General features: G+C 42.8%; 1 protein-coding gene across 1 annotated transcript in view; it reads left to right on the top strand.

Moving 5' to 3' along the window:
* Window positions 1–19,061, top strand: part of pigg (phosphatidylinositol glycan anchor biosynthesis class G) — a 345,004-nt gene that overhangs the window by 286,109 nt on the left and 39,834 nt on the right. Inside the window, exon 11 of the mRNA XM_034181167.1 lies at window positions 15,926–16,235. Coding sequence (XP_034037058.1) covers window positions 15,926–16,235 — 310 coding nt within the window. The remainder of the gene's footprint in view (window positions 1–15,925; window positions 16,236–19,061) is intronic.

Below are 19,061 nucleotides of genomic sequence, written 5' to 3'. Positions count from 1 at the left end.
ACTTCTGAAGTTTTATAAAGTGAAAACATCAGATATATGTTTTAGTTTTAAAGTATTGCACTAATTGTGAAGGTTTTAGTGTGGACATACTGTGTCCAGGTGCATTATGGGTAATCTCAGTACAGTCACGACAGGAGAAATGCATTTGAGACACTCTGATCAGGCTACACAGACAACAGCATTAAACTCTTTGTATATTGTGCCTAAAACTCTCATGAATATATTCTCTGGGTTTATAGACGTTGTTATTGTGTTTATTTTACGTAAAAATCAAATCAAATCAATTTTATTTATATAGCGCCAAATCACAACAAACAGTCGCCCCAAGGCGCTTTATATTGTAAGGCAAAAGCCATACAATAATTACAGAAAAACCCCAACGGTCAAAACGACCCCCTATGAGCAAGCACTTGGTGACAGTGGGAAGGAAAAACTCCCTTTTAACAGGAAGAAACCTCCAGCAGAACCAGGCTCAGGGAGGGGCAGTGTTCTGCTGGGACTGGCTGGGGCTGAGGGGAGAGAATCAGGAAAAAGACATGCTGTGGAAGACAGCAGAGATCAATCACCAATGATTAAATGCAGAGTGGTGCATACAGAGCAAAAAGAGAAAGAAACACACAGTGCATCATGGGAACCCCCCAGCAGTCTAAGTCTATAGCAGCATAACTAAGGGATGGTTCAGGGTCACCTGATCCAGCCCTAACTATAAGCTTTTTCAAAAAGGAAAGTTTTAACCTTAATCTTAAAAGTAGAGAGGGTGTCTGTCTCCCTAATCCGAATTGGGAGCTGGTTCCACAGGAGAGGAGCCTAAAAGCTGAAGGCTCTGCCTCCCATTCTACTCTTACAAACCCTAGGAACTACAAGTAAGCCTGCAGTCTGAGAGCGAAGCGCTCTATTGGGGTGATATGGTGCTATGAGGTCCCTAAGATAAGATGGGACCTGATTATTCAAAACCTTATAAGTAAGAAGAAGAATTTTAAATTCTATTCTAGAATTAATAGGAAGCCAATGAAGAGAGGCCAATATGGGTGAAATATGCTCTCTCCTTCTAGTCCCTGTCAGTACTCTAGCTGCAGCATTTTGAATTAACTGAAGGCTTTTTAGGGAACTTTTAGGACAACCTGATAATAATGAATTACAATAGTCCAGCCTAGAAGAAATAAATGCATGAATTAGCTTTTCAGCATCACTCTGAGACAAGACATTTCTAATTTTAGAGATATTGCGCAAATGCAAAAAAGCAGTCCTACATATTTGCTTAATATGCACATTGAAGGACATATCCTGATCAAAAATGACTCGTATTACTGGAGGTCAGGGTAATGCCATCCAGAGTAAGGATCTGGTTAGACACCATGTTTCTAAGATTTGTGGGGCCAAGTACAATAACTTCAGTTTTATCTGAATTTAAAAGCAGGAAATTAGAGGTCATCCATGTCTTTATGTCTGAAAGACAATCCTGCAGTTTAGCTAATTGGTGTGTGTCCTCTGGCTTCATGGATAGATAAAGCTGGGTATCATCTGCGTAACAATGAAAATTTAAGCAATGCCGTCTAATAACACTGCCTAAGGGAAGCATGTATAAAGTGAATAAAATTGGTCCTAGCACAGAACCTTGTGGAACTCCATAATTAACCTTAGTCTGTGAAGAAGACTCCCCATTTACATGAACAAATTGTAATCTATTAGATAAATATGATTCAAACCACTGCAGCGCAGTGCCTTTAATACCTATGGCATGCTCTAATCTCTGTAATAAAATTTTATGGTCAACAGTATCAAAAGCTGCACTGAGGTCTAACAGAACAAGCACAGAGATGAATCCACTGTCTGAGGCCATAAGAAGATCATTTGTAACCTTCACTAATGCTGTTTCTGTACTATGATGAATTCTAAAACCTGACCGAAACTCTTCAAATAGACCATTCCTCTGCAGATGATCAGTTAGCTGTTTTACAACTACCCTTTCAAGAATTTTTGAGAGAAAAGGAAGGTTGGAGATTGGCCTATAATTAGCTAAGATAGCTGGGTCAAGTGATGGCTTTTTAAGTAATGGTTTAATTACTGCCACCTTAAAAGCCTGTGGTACATAGCCAACTAACAAAGATAGATTGATCATATTTAAGATCGAAGCATTAACAAATGGTAGGGCTTCCTTGAGCAGCCTGGTAGGAATGGGGTCTAATAGACATGTTGATGGTTTGGAGGAAGTAACTAATGAAAATAACTCAGACAGAACAATCGGAGAGAAAGAGTCTAGCCAAATACGATATGTCATTCAAAGCGCATATTAAACAAATATGTAGGACTGCTTTTTTGCATTTACGCAATATCTCTAAAATTAGAAAGGTCTTGTCTCAGAGTGATGCTGAAAAACTAATTCATGCATTTATTTCCTCTAGGCTGGACTATTGTAATTCATTATTATCAGGTTGTCCTAAAAGTTCCCTGAAAAGCCTTCAGTTAATTCAAAATGCTGCAGCTAGAGTACTAACGGGGACTAGAAGGAGAGAGCATATCTCACCCATATTGGCCTCTCTTCATTGGCTTCCTGTTAATTCTAGAATAGAATTTAAAATTCTTCTTCTTACTTATAAGGTTTTGAATAATCAGGTCCCATCTTATCTTAGGGACCTCATAGTACCATATCACCCCAATAGAGCGCTTCGCTCTCAGACTGCAGGCTTACTTGTAGTTCCTAGGGTTTGTAAGAGTAGAATGGGAGGCAGAGCCTTCAGCTTTCAGGCTCCTCTCCTGTGGAACCAGCTCCCAATTCAGATCAGGGAGACAGACACCCTCTCTACTTTTAAGATTAGGCTTAAAACTTTCCTTTTTGCTAAAGCTTATAGTTAGGGCTGGATCAGGTGACCCTGAACCATCCCTTAGTTATGCTGCTATAGACTTAGACTGCTGGAGGGTTCCCATGATGCACTGTTTCTTTCTCTTTTTGCTCTGTATGCACCACTCTGCATTTAATCATTAGTGATCGATCTCTGCTCCCCTCCACAGCATGTCTTTTTCCTGGTTCTCTCCCTCAGCCCCAACCAGTCCCAGCAGAAGACTGCCCCTCCCTGAGCCTGGTTCTGCTGGAGGTTTCTTCCTGTTAAAAGGGAGTTTTTCCTTCCCGCTGTAGCCAAGTGCTTGCTCACAGGGGGTCGTTTTGACCGTTGGGGTTTTACATAATTATTGTATAAAGCGCCTTGGGGCAACTGCTTGTTGTGATTTGGCGCTATATAAAAAAAAAATTGATTGATTGATTGATTGATTGATTGAATTACCAGCATTACTGAAGACAGCCGAACATAAAGATATGTCTTTGGGATGGTTATGAATAATTTTTTCTCTAATAGTTAAAATTTTATTAGCAAAGAAAGTCATGAAGTCATTACTAGTTAAAGTTAAAGGAATACTCGTCTCAATAGAGCTCTGACTGTTTGTCAGCCTGGCTACAGTGCTGAAAAGAAACCTGGGGTAGTTCTTATTTTCTTCAATTAGTTATGAACAGTAAGATGTCCTAGCTTTACGGAGGGCTTTTTTATAGAGCAACAGACTCTTTTTCCAGGCTAAATGAAGATCTTCTAAATTTGTGAGATGCCATTTCCTCTCCAACTTACGGGTTATCTGCTTTAAGCTGCGAGTTTGTGAGTTATACCACGGAGTCAATCATTTCTGATTTAAAGCTCTCTTTTTCAGAGGAGCTACAGCATCCAAAGTTGTGCTCAATGAGGATGTAAAGCTATTGAATGCCTGAAGAAGCTCCGGTTGCTTCTCCAGTATTTTCTGTTGGAATCACTGTGAGTTGCAATTGATTCCTGTTTCCTATAATGTCCTGCTTATTGTCCTACAACACTGTTTGTCGTCTTTGTCTTTGTTCCAGAGTAATATATATAAGATGTCTGAAATTCGGTTTGCGTTTATTAAATTCCACACAGGTTAAACGTAGCACACGGATAATTAGGAATATTTGTTTTGGCAAGTTTTCACGGTCTCTGCTGCCATCTACTGGCCAGTAGTGTTCATGGCAGTATTCGCCCTACGTATTGAGATATCCCATAATCCTTTGCGTGCCTGAGAGTTGTTGCAGCCTCTTGCAGCAGCTAAAGAAATAAAAATGTACATTTTGGTGGTATAATGTTCATTTACAGTTGTCGTTGTGGATTCTGTTGTTTAAACAGCAGCAACTCTCTGGCTCGTTGGGAAAAAAAAACTGGTACGCAAAGGATTATGGGTAAGGGTCTGAGTGTCTGGGTGCCAGTAGATAGCAGTGTTCTATGCATTTTGACCCTGGTTATATCAGACGGTATTGGCTTTTGACTTTTGGCTTTTGCAAGTGGCTTTGTTTTACATACGAATAAAATGGCATATTTTACAAAAGCACATTTATATGTATGTACCAACACACACGTCACATTAACGTATTGGTTTTTACATAGAATGAATAAGTTAACCAATCGGTGTTATCGGAGGGTCATTTTACCCATAATCCCTTTGGCATCTGTCTGTGTTTGTTACAGAACTTCAGAATTAGTGCATTACTTAAAATTAAAAGATATGTGTTATATTTTAGCTTTGTATAAATGACAGAATTGACATTAATGGAGTTATTCTAGCTAGATTCATTTTTTAAAAATCAAAGCCATAAGTCAAAACTGCTTTATTTTCAAAGACCTCTCCCTTACAGCAACACTGCTATATTCTGTTAAGGAATAATGACATATTTTTTTGTGTGTGTGGAGTTGAGCTTTGCTGCTTTACTGCTTCACTGCTGCAAGCTATGTAGTAAACAGCAGCTTCCAATAGTAGGCAGGGCACACAAAGACAGAAGTGCTGATTCATTGTTTTGGTCTGTGGTCGCCTTTGATGCTACCAGAAACGATTGTGGTGTTAATACTCAAAATCAGCTTGTTGGTAGTTTCAATTTCAATTTATTTTCATTTATATAGCGCCAAATCACAACAGAGTTGCCTCAAAGCGCTTCACACAGGTAAAGTCTAACCTTACCAACCCCCAGAGCAACAGTGGTAAGGAAAAACTCCCTCTGAAGAAGAAACCTCAAGCGGACCAGACTCAAAGGGGTGACCCTCTCCTTGGGCCATGATACAGACATAAATTACAGAATAATTCACAGAACAATTCACGGACAATATACAAGAAATGCTATTGGCGCACAGGACAGGAGGATCGCCAACACGAATACGACTCCCATCTCTGGATGGAGCTGCACCTTAAACAGAGAGAAAAAACAGAATCAGGCATCAGAAAGACAAAAAAATACTGTATAATTTGCCAGCATTAATCAAGAAAAACAGAGAAATAGTAAGGTGATCGCCGGCCACTAGCCTTAAACTTCACTAAAACACCCAGAATTAAGGTAAAGTTGAGGCCGCGGCCCGCTCCAATTACTAATAAATGAATTAAAAGAGTAAAAAGCGTAAAACAAAACCGTACCAGTATGCTAGCCATATGAAATGGAAAATAAGTGCGTCTTAAGTCTGGACTTGAAACTCTCCACAGAATCTGACTGTTTTATTGATGCAGGGAGATCATTCCACAGAACAGGGGCACGATAAGAGAAAGCTCTGTGACCCGCAGACTTCTTATTCACCTTAGGGACACAAAGTAGTCCTGCACCCTGAGAACGTAAAGCCCGGGCCGGTACGTAAGGTTTAATTAGGTCAGCTAGGTAGGGAGGTGCCAGTCCATGAATAATTTTATAGGTTAGTAGCAGAACCTTCAAATCTGATCTCACTGGGACAGGAAGCCAGTGAAGAGACGCCAAAATGGGTGTAATGTGGTCGAACTTTCTGCTTCCTGTCAAAAGTCTGGCTTCAGCATTTTGAACCAATTGGAGACCCCTAATGCTGGACTGCGGTAAACCAGAAAATAGAACATTGCAGTAGTCCAATCTAGAAGAGATAAATGCATGGATCAGGGTCTCAGCATCATCCATAGACAGGATGGGACGAATCTTCGCTATATTTCGCAGGTGGAAGAAAGCAGTCCTAGTAATATTTCTAATGTGGAGGACAACGAAGGATCAAAAATTACTCCAAGTTTCCTCACTTTGTCAGTGTGATGTATGACACACGAGCCGAGGCTGAGTGTTAACTGGTCAAATTGATGCTGATGTCTCACTGGATCATTTCAGTCTTATCAGAGTTTAAAAGTAGGAAGGTTCTAGACAGCCAACTTCTCACTGCTGCAAGGCAATCTTCTAAGGATTTTATGTGAACGAGATTACCAGCAGTTACCGGCATGTATAACTGAGTATCATCTGCATAGCAGTGAAAGGTAATCCCAAAACGCCACTGTGTGCGCAAGGGGTGCTATATAAAGGGAGAAAGCAGGGGGCCTAAGACAGACCCCTGTGGAACCCCAAATTTCATGTCACTAAGGTTAGAGGTAGTGTTACTGTACAAAACACTGAGAACGACTGGCCAAGTATGACATCAGCCATGCAAGGGCACTCCCAGTAATCCCAAAATGATTTTCCAGCCTATCAAGTAGAATATGATGATCCACTGTATCAAATACAGCACTGAGATCTAACAGCAACAGAACCGTAGTGGTGTCCGAATCCATTGTAAGCAGAAGATCATTCACCACTTTAGTGAGAGCCGTCTCTGTGGAATGATGTTTTCTAAAAGCAGACTGCAGTGGCTCAAAGAGATTATTCTCAGTAAGATAGTCTACGAGCTGCTGTGACACCACTTTTTCCAGAATTTTATAGAAAAATGATAGATTTGATATCGGCTGATAGTTTGTCAATACACTAGGGTCAAGATTAGGTTTCTTAAGTAATGGTTTAATCACTGCAGATTTGAAACATTTAGGAACAGATCCAGAAGTTAAAGAAAGATTAATAATTTCCAGCACAGTCGGCCCAAGAGTGGGCCACAAGTCCTTAAACAGTTCTGTTGGTATAGGATCAAATAAACAGGTTGTGCTTTTTGCTGACATTACGAGTTTTGTCAGCATGCCTAGAGAGATACTGTCAGATTCTGTAAATCTAGGTAATACCTCAGTAGTGGTGCCCACATCAATAGCAGGGTGTAGTGGCTGGATTAGGGCATGCCGGGATATGTTTAACCTGATGTCTTCTATTTTCTTCCCAAAGTAATCCAGGAAGTCTTGTGCTGTAAAAGGAGAGGGAACTACAGGTGATTCTCCATGCAAAAGTGTTGCCATCGTGTCGAACAAGAACTTTGAGTTATGCTTGTTTTTGTTGATCAAATCAGAGTAGTAGGTCTGCTTTGTAGCCAATAATGCATGCTTATAGTCTAAGATAGCATCACGCCACGCAAGGTGAAATACTTCTAATTTTGAACGACGCCATTTCCGTTCTCGACCTCTTACTTTATGCTTAAGGTCACACAGATAATCATTGAACCAAGGTGACTGTGATTTGGGGGAGCGCGGTTTTAGCACAGGTGGTGCAATCCTGTCGAGTATAATTTTGAGTACTGAGTTTAAACTATCCACAAGTCTGTCTACTGACTGGGTATTTGTCAAATGTGAAGCTAAGACATCAGGCAGTCTAGCTTCGAGTTCAGTCTTAGTTGAGGAGTTGATGCATCGCCGTAATGATATATAAGGTTGTTGTTCCACTAAACATGGCAGCGAAACTGTAAATTTAATAAGTGAGTGATCAGACACCACTGATGTAAGAGGCATGATGTCAATATTCGTGACAACAATACCACGTGCGAGAACCAGATCCAGGGTATTTCCACTAATGTGCGTCGAATGCCGAATGCATTGCCGAAATCCTAATGCATCCACAATTTCCATAAATGATTTGCAGAGGGGATCAGAAGGCTTATTTATATGAATGTTAAAGTCACCAATGATCAGAATGTTATCTACACTAGTTGACAAGTTAAAGATGAACGCACCAAATTCATCTAAGAATTCAGAATATGGGCAAGGAGGCCCATATACAGTGACAAAGTAATATGACTAATTTTTATTCTTCTGACCTTGGCAATGTTTAATATCCTAAGCAGAGCGGAAAATCAGATCCTCAAATGAGTGATATTTGTAACCCCCAACAGCTAATAAGCTAAGCCTAGATTTATAATTAAGAGCAACCTGTCTAACAAGGGTTTGAGATTAATTTAAATAAATTACAGTTGCAAAGAACTAAAATAGTTTTTGCTTCAGCAGACTGTGCTGTTATATATCATCCCTCTGTTCTTCTGCCTGAAAGGTAGAACAAAAGGTAGAAGTGTCTATATTTTGAGTGCACAGTACAGCCCATTGTACGACTTTTACTAAACAAAATGCTTTTCTGTTTGTATGAGAAACGCAGAAAACTGGTGTTTACAAGCCAATCAAATGGATACAATTAAATGTCATTTCCGCAAAGTGGAATCTGTCACTCTTCACTAACTGGCTGAAGGAAACACAAACAGGCAGACAGCTGACGACACGTGATACAAAACTAAAGCCACACACGTTGAATCACTCGTAATTTTTGCAGCTAATGTCTCCATCGTATCAATATGTGTGGAAATTTTGCGTCAGCCGACTCTTAGAAAATGAAACTAATGGGGAAGTAAAAGACTGTTGCTGGGATTTGTGACAACTGGTGGGAAAAAAAAAAAAATAATATAACCAAGTGAAAGAAAACTTGAATTCATTTGATTCCTGCAAAAGGGAGAGAAACCAAGGATGAACACTGATGTTGCAAGTCCACCAAGTCAGAGGTTAGAGAGATTTATTTTTAAACGTCAGGGAGGGTGGGCTGCAAAATCTAAGACAAATACATTTACACTGGAAAGAAAAAGTGGTGACGTTCCAGTGTGGCACATTGTTGTCGGTCAGCAATGCCACAGGGCAAAGAGCGCCCCCCACAGGCATTCACAGGGATAGAATCAGTATCCCTTGGTACCAGAAGGAAAGACGCGAGAGGGAGCATGCAGCTACCCCAGAGGGAGGTGTGCTGTAACCCCACGAGTATGTGATACAGAACACAAACTCCAACTCCAGACAGGGTCGAGACCTCATGGGGGGAGCAGTGCCCCTCCTGGGCAGCAGCAGTGTAAAGCCCTGGTAGCAGTTGTAGCAGCATGTTTCTTTGCTACAAGAGGATTTTATTCAGCTATCGTGGGAGAATAGTGGCTCTTAAACACATTATCTTCAGTTAATGAGGCTCCTCTCTGAGCGTGGTGCTAATTTCAAGATGTTCAAAACTTAGCAACAACAGCGTAGGGCAGTTTGTGTACAAGGTACTACAAGGACTAACGAGGATTTTAGAGGCGTGTGCGTGGTGCTTCCAAGGCTGCTAAAAGCCTATTACCCGTGCACCTGGCAGCTACGAGGACCTGAGAGGATATTTTGGAGCGGCTGCCCTTTTGCACACTCAATTCCAGCTGCTCTGTGCGCCGGACGCTGGATATAAAATAATTAATTTGGTGGGGGTTTATGATGATTTTCTGCCAAACTTTAGATGCTGAAAACACCTCTAATCACTTCTGGAATCACAGAGGACTGTTTCATAGACGCTTTTTTCCTCTCTTTCCTGCTCCATGAGGAAACAAGTGTGGGAGGGGAAAAGGGTAGGACCAAACGTGCATTTGTGCACCGGTGTCACGCTACATGGCACTGCGTGGCTCATACGCGGCTCAGTGTGGGTGATACAAGCCAGTCAAGGCTCTAATGACCAGTCGGTCATGGCTCACTAGAGGCTGCTATGTGGCACATGCAGAGTACAGAGGGGCACATAGAGGCACCTTAGTAGTGAATACATGATGAAAACGTGGGTCATTCTTTGAATAATCACTACACACCCATGCATGGCTCCTTATTCATGGCTTATTATTCGGTGGGACCGAGGCTTTACAGTATACAGTTAACTTCACTACCTGCAGCAACACAACTGTTCACAGCAGCTCTTATTTGACTTTAATTTATAATATGTATTTTCTAAAAATAAAATTTCAGGCCTGCCAGCTGCCACTTCTGTCCCATCACCTCACCATCTGTATGGCATGGTACAGGAAACCCTGAACAAAGGTTAACTTAGTTTTGGACTTCTGGCTGTATTTCACTGGTGTTGTGCTCAACACTGAAATTTCAAAATTTACATCATGTGGTGTAAAATCAGATTTACTCACAAGTAGGTCTGTGTTTTGTGTTTAACAGCCTGGATATGATATTGATTACTTCTGTGCGCTTCCAATATTTGATCATGCCATGTAAAATAAACATAAAAATTAAAAGCTTTCCAAATTCACCATCTGAGATTTCCTAAAGAAATTGATGCCGATGTGCCAGATATCAACCATACAGAATTTAAGGCTTCTATCTTTAACATTTGAGAAAAATTGTCTTGGATCCATTTTAGTACCAAACGTTTGCACTAAATAAAAGGTTTCAGCATTCTAGCATTTGTAACGTTAAAACTACCAAAGCTCAAACCATCATGTCAAAGAACCATAATTTCACTGAGCTTCAAACTTAGAGACCATGTTACATTTAGTTTGTCAGTGTAGCTTGGAATCTTGGTGGAACATTATGCATCTCGAGGGCCTCAAAGTTATTTGTTCTGTAATAATGCAGGTAATACAAAGCTGATTAGAAAAAAAAATTGTTGGGCTGCATGAGCACCATCTGGCTCTGGTGGCCTGGGAGTGAGTCTAGTGCACTACTTCATGGGGTTTGGTGTTCCTTCTGTGTTTTGAGACTTTGCTTTTTTTTTCGATTATTTGCATGTGGTACTCCTGTATCACTATGGAACCCATCTATTCCCTTGGGGGCATTGCTCCCAGTCAGCCAAGAGTCACAGCTGTGAGACTGAACTTCAACACATGAACCCACTGGAGTCCAAGTGTGTTTTCTCAAGTTTAAAGTACTTTAGATTACGTCCCCTTTGAAGGTACTTTTTTTTAGTATAATGTTGCATATCAATCATTCAATCAGTCAATTTTTTTATATAGCGCCAAATCACAACAAACAGTTGCCCCAAGGCGCTTTATATTGTAAGGCAAGGCCATACAATAATTATGTAAAACCCCAACGGTCAAAACGACCCCCTGTGAGCAAGCACTTGGCTACAGTGGGAAGGAAAAACTCCCTTTTAACAGGAAGAAACCTCCAGCAGAACCAGGCTCAGGGAGGGGCAGTCTTCTGCTGGGACTGGTTGGGGCTGAGGGAGAGAACCAGGAAAAAGACATGCTGTGGAGGGGAGCAGAGATCGATCACTAATGATTAAATGCAGAGTGGTGCATACAGAGCAAAAAGAGAAAGAAACAGTGCATCATGGCAACCCCCCAGCAGTCTACGTCTATAGCAGCATAACTAAGGGATGGTTCAGGGTCACCTGATCCAGCCCTAACTATAAGCTTTAGCAAAAAGGAAAGTTTTAAGCCTAATCTTAAAAGTAGAGAGGGTGTCTGTCTCCCTGATCTGAATTGGGAGCTGGTTCCACAGGAGAGGAGCCTGAAAGCTGAAGGCTCTGCCTCCCATTCTACTCTTACAAACCCTAGGAACTACAAGTAAGCCTGCAGTCTGAGAGCGAAGCGCTCTATTGGGGTGATATGGTACTACGAGGTCCCTAAGATAAGATGGGACCTGATTATTCAAAACCTTATAAGTAAGAAGAAGAATTTTAAATTCTATTCTAGAATTAACAGGAAGCCAATGAAGAGAGGCCAATATGGGTGAGATATGCTCTCTCCTTTTAGTCCCCGTCAGTACTCTAGCTGCAGCATTTTGAATTAACTGAAGGCTTTTTAGGGAACTTTTAGGACAACCTGATAATAATGAATTACAATAGTCCAGCCTAGAGGAAATAAATGCATGAATTAGTTTTTCAGCATCACTCTGAGACAAGACCTTTCTGATTTTAGAGATATTGCGTAAATGCAAAAAAGCAGTCCTACATATTTGTTTAATATGCGCTTTGAATGACATATCCTGATCAAAAATGACTCCAAGATTTCTCACAGTATTACTAGAGGTCAGGGTAATGCCATCCAGAGTAAGGATCTGGTTAGACACCATGTTTCTAAGATTTGTGGGGCCAAGTACAATAACTTCAGTTTTATCTGAGTTTAAAAGCAGGAAATTAGAGGTCATCCATGTCTTTATGTCTGTAAGACAATCCTGCAGTTTAGCTAATTGGTGTGTGTCCTCTGGCTTCATGGATAGATAAAGCTGGGTATCATCTGCGTAACAATGAAAATTTAAGCAATACCGTCTAATAATACTGCCTAAGGGAAGCATGTATAAAGTGAATAAAATTGGTCCTAGCACAGAACCTTGTGGAACTCCATAATTAACTTTAGTCTGTGAAGAAGATTCCCCATTTACATGAACAAATTGTAATCTATTAGACAAATATGATTCAAACCACCGCAGCGCAGTGCCTTTAATACCTATGGCATGCTCTAATCTCTGTAATAAAATTTTATGGTCAACAGTATCAAAAGCAGCACTGAGGTCTAACAGAACAAGCACAGAGATGAGTCCACTGTCCGAGGCCATAAGAAGATCATTTGTAACCTTCACTAATGCTGTTTCTGTACTATGATGAATTCTAAAACCTGACTGAAACTCTTCAAATAGACCATTCCTCTGCAGATGATCAGTTAGCTGTTTTACAACTACCCTTTCAAGAATTTTTGAGAGAAAAGGAAGGTTGGAGATTGGCCTATAATTAGCTAAGATAGCTGGGTCAAGTGATGGCTTTTTAAATAATGGGTAATGGTTTAATTACTGCCACCTTAAAAGCCTGTGGCACATAGCCAACTAACAAAGATAGATTGATCATATTTAAGATCGAAGCATTAAATAATGGTAGGGCTTCCTTGAGCAGCCTGGTAGGAATGGGGTCTAATAAACATGTTGATGGTTTGGATGAAGTAACTAATGAAAATAACTCAGACAGAACAATCGGAGAGAAAGAGTCTAACCAAATACCGGCATCACTGAAAGCAGCCAAAGATAACGATATGTCTTTGGGATGGTTATGAGTAATTTTTTCTCTAATAGTTAAAATTTTGTTAGCAAAGAAAGTCATGAAGTCATTACTAGTTAAAGTTAATGGAATACTCAGCTCAATAGAGCTCTGACTCTTTGTCAGCCTGGCTACAGTGCTGAAAAGAAACCTGGGGTTGTTCTTATTTTCTTCAATTAGTGATGAGTAGAAAGATGTCCTAGCTTTACGGAGGGCTTTTTTATAGAGCAACAGACTCTTTTTCCAGGCTAAGTGAAGATCTTCTAAATTAGTGAGACGCCATTTCCTCTCCAACTTACGGGTTATCTGCTTTAAGCTACGAGTTTGTGAGTTATACCACGGAGTCAGACACTTCTGATTTAAAGCTCTCTTTTTCAGAGGAGCTACAGCATCCAAAGTTGTCTTCAATGAGGATGTAAAACTATTGACGAGATACTCTATCTCCCTTACAGAGTTTAGGTAGCTACTCTGCACTGTGTTGTTATATGGCATTAGAGAACATAAAGAAGGAATCATATCCTTAAACCTAGTTACAGCGCTTTCTGAAAGACTTCTAGTGTAATGAAACTTATTCCCCACTGCTGGGTAGTCCATCAGAGTAAATGTAAATGTTATTAAGAAATGATCAGACAGAAGGGAGTTTTCAGGGAATACTGTTAAGTCTTCTATTTCCATACCATAAGTCAGAACAAGATCTAAGATATGATTAAAGTGGTGGGTGGACTCATTTACTTTTTGAGCAAAGCCAATAGAGTCTAATAATAGATTAAATGCAGTGTTGAGGCTGTCATTCTCAGCATCTGTGTGGATGTTAAAGTCGCCCACTATAATTATCTTATCTGAGCTAAGCACTAAGTCAGACAAAAGGTCTGAAAATTCACAGAGAAACTCACAGTAACGACCAGGTGGACGATAGATAATAACAAATAAAACTGGTTTTTGGGACTTCCAATTTGGATGGACAAGACTAAGAGACAAGCTTTCAAATGAATATCAAATATCAAAATGTTCAGAACAGCTTCAGCTCTCTGAATATGTGACTTTGATTTCTGTACAGCTAAATAATTTTGGTTTAAAGCTGAAAATATGAAATGCATTTTTATGAGCATCAGCTGAAAAGTTCTGCTTCTTACGCAATTATTTTAATAATGAGTAAGATGTACACATGAATCACATATCTGCTTAAAGTTTAAAATGTTCTCCATCAACCCATGTCATGCCTTCCCTTTCCACACAGTTACGCCAACACCGGACATGTTTTTGCATCCTGCTAGTGAAGAAATCTGGTGTCTTCTCTCTGTACCAGTGACGTAAAGCTGGTAGCGACCCTGCTTCATTAGTTTAACCATGTCCCTTCAGGTGTTCTTTCAAGTTGGGGAAAAAGGAAAAAAATCTTGAGGGTGCAAGATCCAGACTGGACATTTGGTGTGGAAAAATTTGAGCTTCTGCAATGCATCCCATGTTTGTTGACTCATTTGTGGATGAGCATTGTCATGCTGAAGAAATGTTTTTCCAGCACTGAAGTCAAAGCTAGACTGCCTGATATCTTAGTGTCACGTTTGGAAAATGCCCAGTCAGTAGACAGTGTTGTTGACAGTTTAAAGTCAGCGCTCAAAACTACACTCGACATGATTCCTCCACCTAAAACAAAACCATGCCCCCCCTAAAAAAAAACACAGTTGCCTTGGTTCAGTGATTACTTGCATGACCTCAAGCATAAGGCTAGAATTCTAGAACGTAAATGGCATAGTTCAAAATTGGAAGTATTCAACCTCGCGTGGTGTGATGCTATCTCAGACTATAAGCATGCATTACTGGCTACAAAGTGGATCTATTACTCTGATTTGATCAATAAAACACGCATAACTCAAAGTTCTTGTTCAACGCGGTGGCAACACTTATTCATGGACAACCACCTGTAAGTCACTCTCCTTTTACAGCACAAGATTTCTTAGATTACTTTGAGAAGAAAATAGACAACATTAGGCTAAACATAACCCAGCATGCCTTAACCCAGCCATTTTCATGATGGGAGTGACAGTTAATTTCATGATGAGAGCAGAAATTGCAGGGTGATCTGCGGTGGAGTGGTGGGGGTTCTGGGGCGTTAGGGTTAGGGGAAGAGGTAGGGTTAGAAATAGTAAAATAAAATTTTTTAAAACCCTGTCAGTCGTTTCATGACGGGAGCACGAAAATAAAGCATGACTGGATTGGTCCATCAGATACTGTCCCCATTAATGACCATTTCAGTGATGGTGGACTCGGCTTCATCAAGGACAGTGAAATTGGTTCCGTTACCCTCCCAGTTAGTCTTCAAGCAAAATGTTGCAGTGAGAGCACTGATGCAATTTGTCCACATGGTTTGGATGTCGTAGGTCACCAAGGATTCTAATCTATAAACGAATAGACAAGGCAAATACTGCACGTGAGTTAGTTCAACCTGTGAATGTTGTTGCAACATGGTCATGAGACACACTCACGTATGTGTACAGAGACCATAAAAACATCCATTTTAAAATGTATTTGATGGAGAATAACCATATGTTTTATAGAAGCTAAGCTGTTCGTGACTACAATTCAGCTCGTCAAATCATACACAACCAAAGTGATTTAACTCATATGCTCCCCTGTGCTCAATGTTTTTTCAGTTAAAATGGCCTTGGTTTTCTTAAATGGATGATTTAGGTGGTTTTCTTGATTGTAGGGTTTTTTTTGTCGATTTCGTTTGATTGGAAGCACTGTGTTAGATGCCGTATTTAAGGGATGGCTTCAGAAAAGTCTGTCTCTGCAAAATTTATCATTGATTCATATAATCGGGTACAAGTAGACTGCCAGCAAATGTACCAAAGTCTCAGAAATTACTTGTAAGATGGGGGCTGAATATTTATACAGTAAAAACCAGCACTGCCTTCTTGCAAAAGCGAAAATGATTTAGTCTCTTTCTTTTCTTCGTTCTTTCTTTAGGGGCACCCTGGAGGCACGCTTTGTTTATGTGTTTGTTTTGGGGATCCTCTTCACGGGCACCAAGGACTTGTTACGCTCCCAAATCATCACAGCTGATGCCCGCCTGAAGAGCAGGGTCTTGTGGGAGATTTACAGTGGCTTGGTTTTATTGGTATCGCTGCTTTTCCGAGCTCACAACTTGCCAGTGCTGTGCTGCTGCCTGTTGATTCAGACACTAATGGCTCAGTTTATATGGAAGAAGCTCCACTATGATGCTGCTCAAACTACCATCATGCACTACTGGTTTGGACAAGCCTTCTTTTACTTTCAGGTAAGGGTCTTTAAAGATGTCACAGATACTAACTTTTCAACCACTAGCTGTTAATCTGGTATGAGTTTGAATCAGATAAATATTGCTCTGTTAATAATTTAAGTGTCATTTTAATTTCTATGTTAAATGTGAACTTGTATTTTGTTGCTTATTTTGCTCGTGCTTGCCGGCATTGATAACACACAAATATTGTATTTACCAAAAATGTGGAACTGAGCCCAATAAACCACAATGAAATCCAGTTAAAAGGATTCAGCTCCTCCCCCTCTAGCTGCCACCTTATCGTGGTGGGGGAGTTTGCGTACCCGGATGATCCTAGGAACTATGTTGTTGGGGGCTTTGTGCCCCTTGTAGGGTCTCCCAAGGCAAACAGGTCCTAGGTGACGGGTCAGACTAAGGGCAGTTCAGAACCTCCATGACCAGTAAAAAATCAAGGACCGAGACGTCGCCCAGTATGGCGGAGCCGGGGCCCCACCCTCTAGCCAGGCCTGGGGTTGGGGCTCGCGCCCGAGTGCCTGGTGGTAGGGCCTTAGCCCATGGGGCCCTGCCGGGCTCAGCCCGAAAGAGTCACGTGGGCCCGCCCTCCTGTGGATTCACCACCTGCAGAGGGGGCCATGGGGGGTCGGGTGCAGAGAGGATTGGGTGGCGGTCGAGGGCGGGTGGCCCTGCGGCCCAGTCCATACTCACAGCCCATGGCTGTTGGGACATGGAATGTCACCTCGCTGGGGGGGAAGGAGCCTGAGCTTGTGCGGGAGGTTGAGATACCAACTAGAGATAGTCTGGCTCATCTCCACGCACAGCTCGGGCTCTAGTACCCAACTCCTGGAGCGGGACTGGACACTTCATTTTTCTGGCATTGCCCATGGGGAGAGGCGGAGAGCTGAGGTCGCATTGCTTATTGCTCCCCAGCTCAGTCGCCATGTGTTGGAGTTCACTCCGGTGAACGAGAGGGTCGCATCCCTACGCCTTCGGGTCGGGGACAGGTCTCTCACCGTTGTCTCGGCCTACGGGCCGAGCAGCAGTGCAGAGTACCCAACCTTCCTGGAGTCCCTGGGAGGGGTACTAGATAGCGCTCCGACTGGGGACTCCATTGTTCTCCTGGGGGATTTCAACGCCACGTGGACCTGAAGGGGTGTGATCGGGAAGCACGGCCTCCCCGATCTGAACCCGAGTGGTGTTCAGTTGTTGGACTTCTGTGCTAGTCACAGTTTGTCCATCACGAACACCAGGTTCGAGCACAAGGGTGTCCATAAGTGCACGTGGCACCAGGACACCCTGAGCCGGAGGTCGATGATCGACTTTGTAGTCATATCATCTGACGTTCGGCCACGTGTCTCGGACACTCGAGTGAAGAGAGGGGCAGAGCTGTCGACCGATCACAACCTGGTGGTGAGTTGGATCCGCTGGGAGGGGAGGAAGCTGGTCAGACCTGGCAGGCCCAAACATATCGTTAGGGTCTGCTGGGAACGACTGGTGGAACCCTCTGTCAGCGAGGTCTTCAACTCCCACCTCCAGGAGAGCTTCTCCCAGATCCCGGGGGAGGTTGGAGACATGGAGTCCGAGTGGACCATGTTCTCCACCTCCATTGTCGATGCGGCTGCTCGTAGCTGTGGTCACAAGGTCTCTAGTGCCTGTTGCGGCGGCAATCCCCAAACCCGGTGGTGGACGCCGGAAGTAAGGGATGCCGTCAAGCTGAAGAAGGAGTCCTACTTATCTTTGTTGGTAGGTGCGACCCCAGAGGCAACTGACAGGTACTGGCAGGCCAAGCGTACCGCAGCCCGTGCCGTCGCAGAGGCAAAAACTCTGCTCTGGGAGGAGTTCAGGGAGGCCATGGAGGAGGACTATTGGTCGGCCTCGAAGAGATTCTGGCAAACCGTCCGACACCTCGGGGGCGGAAGCAGCTCTCCACCAGCACTGTTTACGGTGCGGGTGGGGAGCTGTTGACCCTGACTGGGGATGTTGTCGGGCGGTGGAAGGAATCTCCTCAATCCCATCGTCACGTCTTCCAGAGAGGAAGCAGAGACTGGGGGCTCAGAGGTGGACTCATCCATTACCCAGGCCGAAGTCACCGAGGTGGTTAGAAAGCTCCTCGGTGGCAAGGTTCCTGGGGTGGATGAAATCCGTCCTGAGTACCTTAAGTCTCTGGATGTTGTGGGACTGTCTTGGCTGACACGCCTCTGCAACATCGCGTGGCGATCGGGGACAGTGCCTCTGGATTGGCAGACCGGGGTGGTGGTCCCTCTCTTTAAGAAGGGGGACCGGGGGGTGTGTTCCAACTATAGGGGGATCACACTCCTCAGCCTCCCCGGGAAGGTCTATTCCAGAGTACTGGAGAGGAGAATTCGACCGATGGTCGAACCTCGGATTCAGGAGGAGCAGGGTGGTTTTCGTCCTGGTTGCGGCACACTGGACCAGCTCTACATGCTCCATCGGGTGCTCGAGGGTTCATGGGAGTTCACCCAACCAGTCCACATGTGTTTTGTGGATCTGGAGAAGGCGTTCGACCGTGTCCCTCGGGGCACCCTGTGGGGGGTGTACCAGGAGTACAGGGTCCGGGGTCCTATGTTAAGGGCTATCCGGTCCCTGTAGTACCGCAGCAGGAGCTTGGTTTGCATTGCCGGTAGTAAGTCAAACCTGTTTCCAGTGCACGTTGGCCTCTGCCAGGGCTGCCCTTTGTCACCGATTGATCTACGTTCCGATCCTCACCTATGGTCATGAGATTTGGCTCATGACCGAAAGAACGAAATCGCGAGTACAAGCGGCTGAAATGAGTTTCCTCCACAGGGTGGCTGGGTGCTCCCTTAGAGATAGGGTGAGGAGCTCGGC

This window comes from Thalassophryne amazonica, chromosome 11 (assembly GCF_902500255.1).
Source record: "Thalassophryne amazonica chromosome 11, fThaAma1.1, whole genome shotgun sequence".
Taxonomy (NCBI): Eukaryota; Metazoa; Chordata; class Actinopteri; order Batrachoidiformes; family Batrachoididae; genus Thalassophryne; species Thalassophryne amazonica.
Note: the sequence above shows the minus strand (reverse complement) of the source record. Positions and strands in the feature narration are given on the sequence as shown.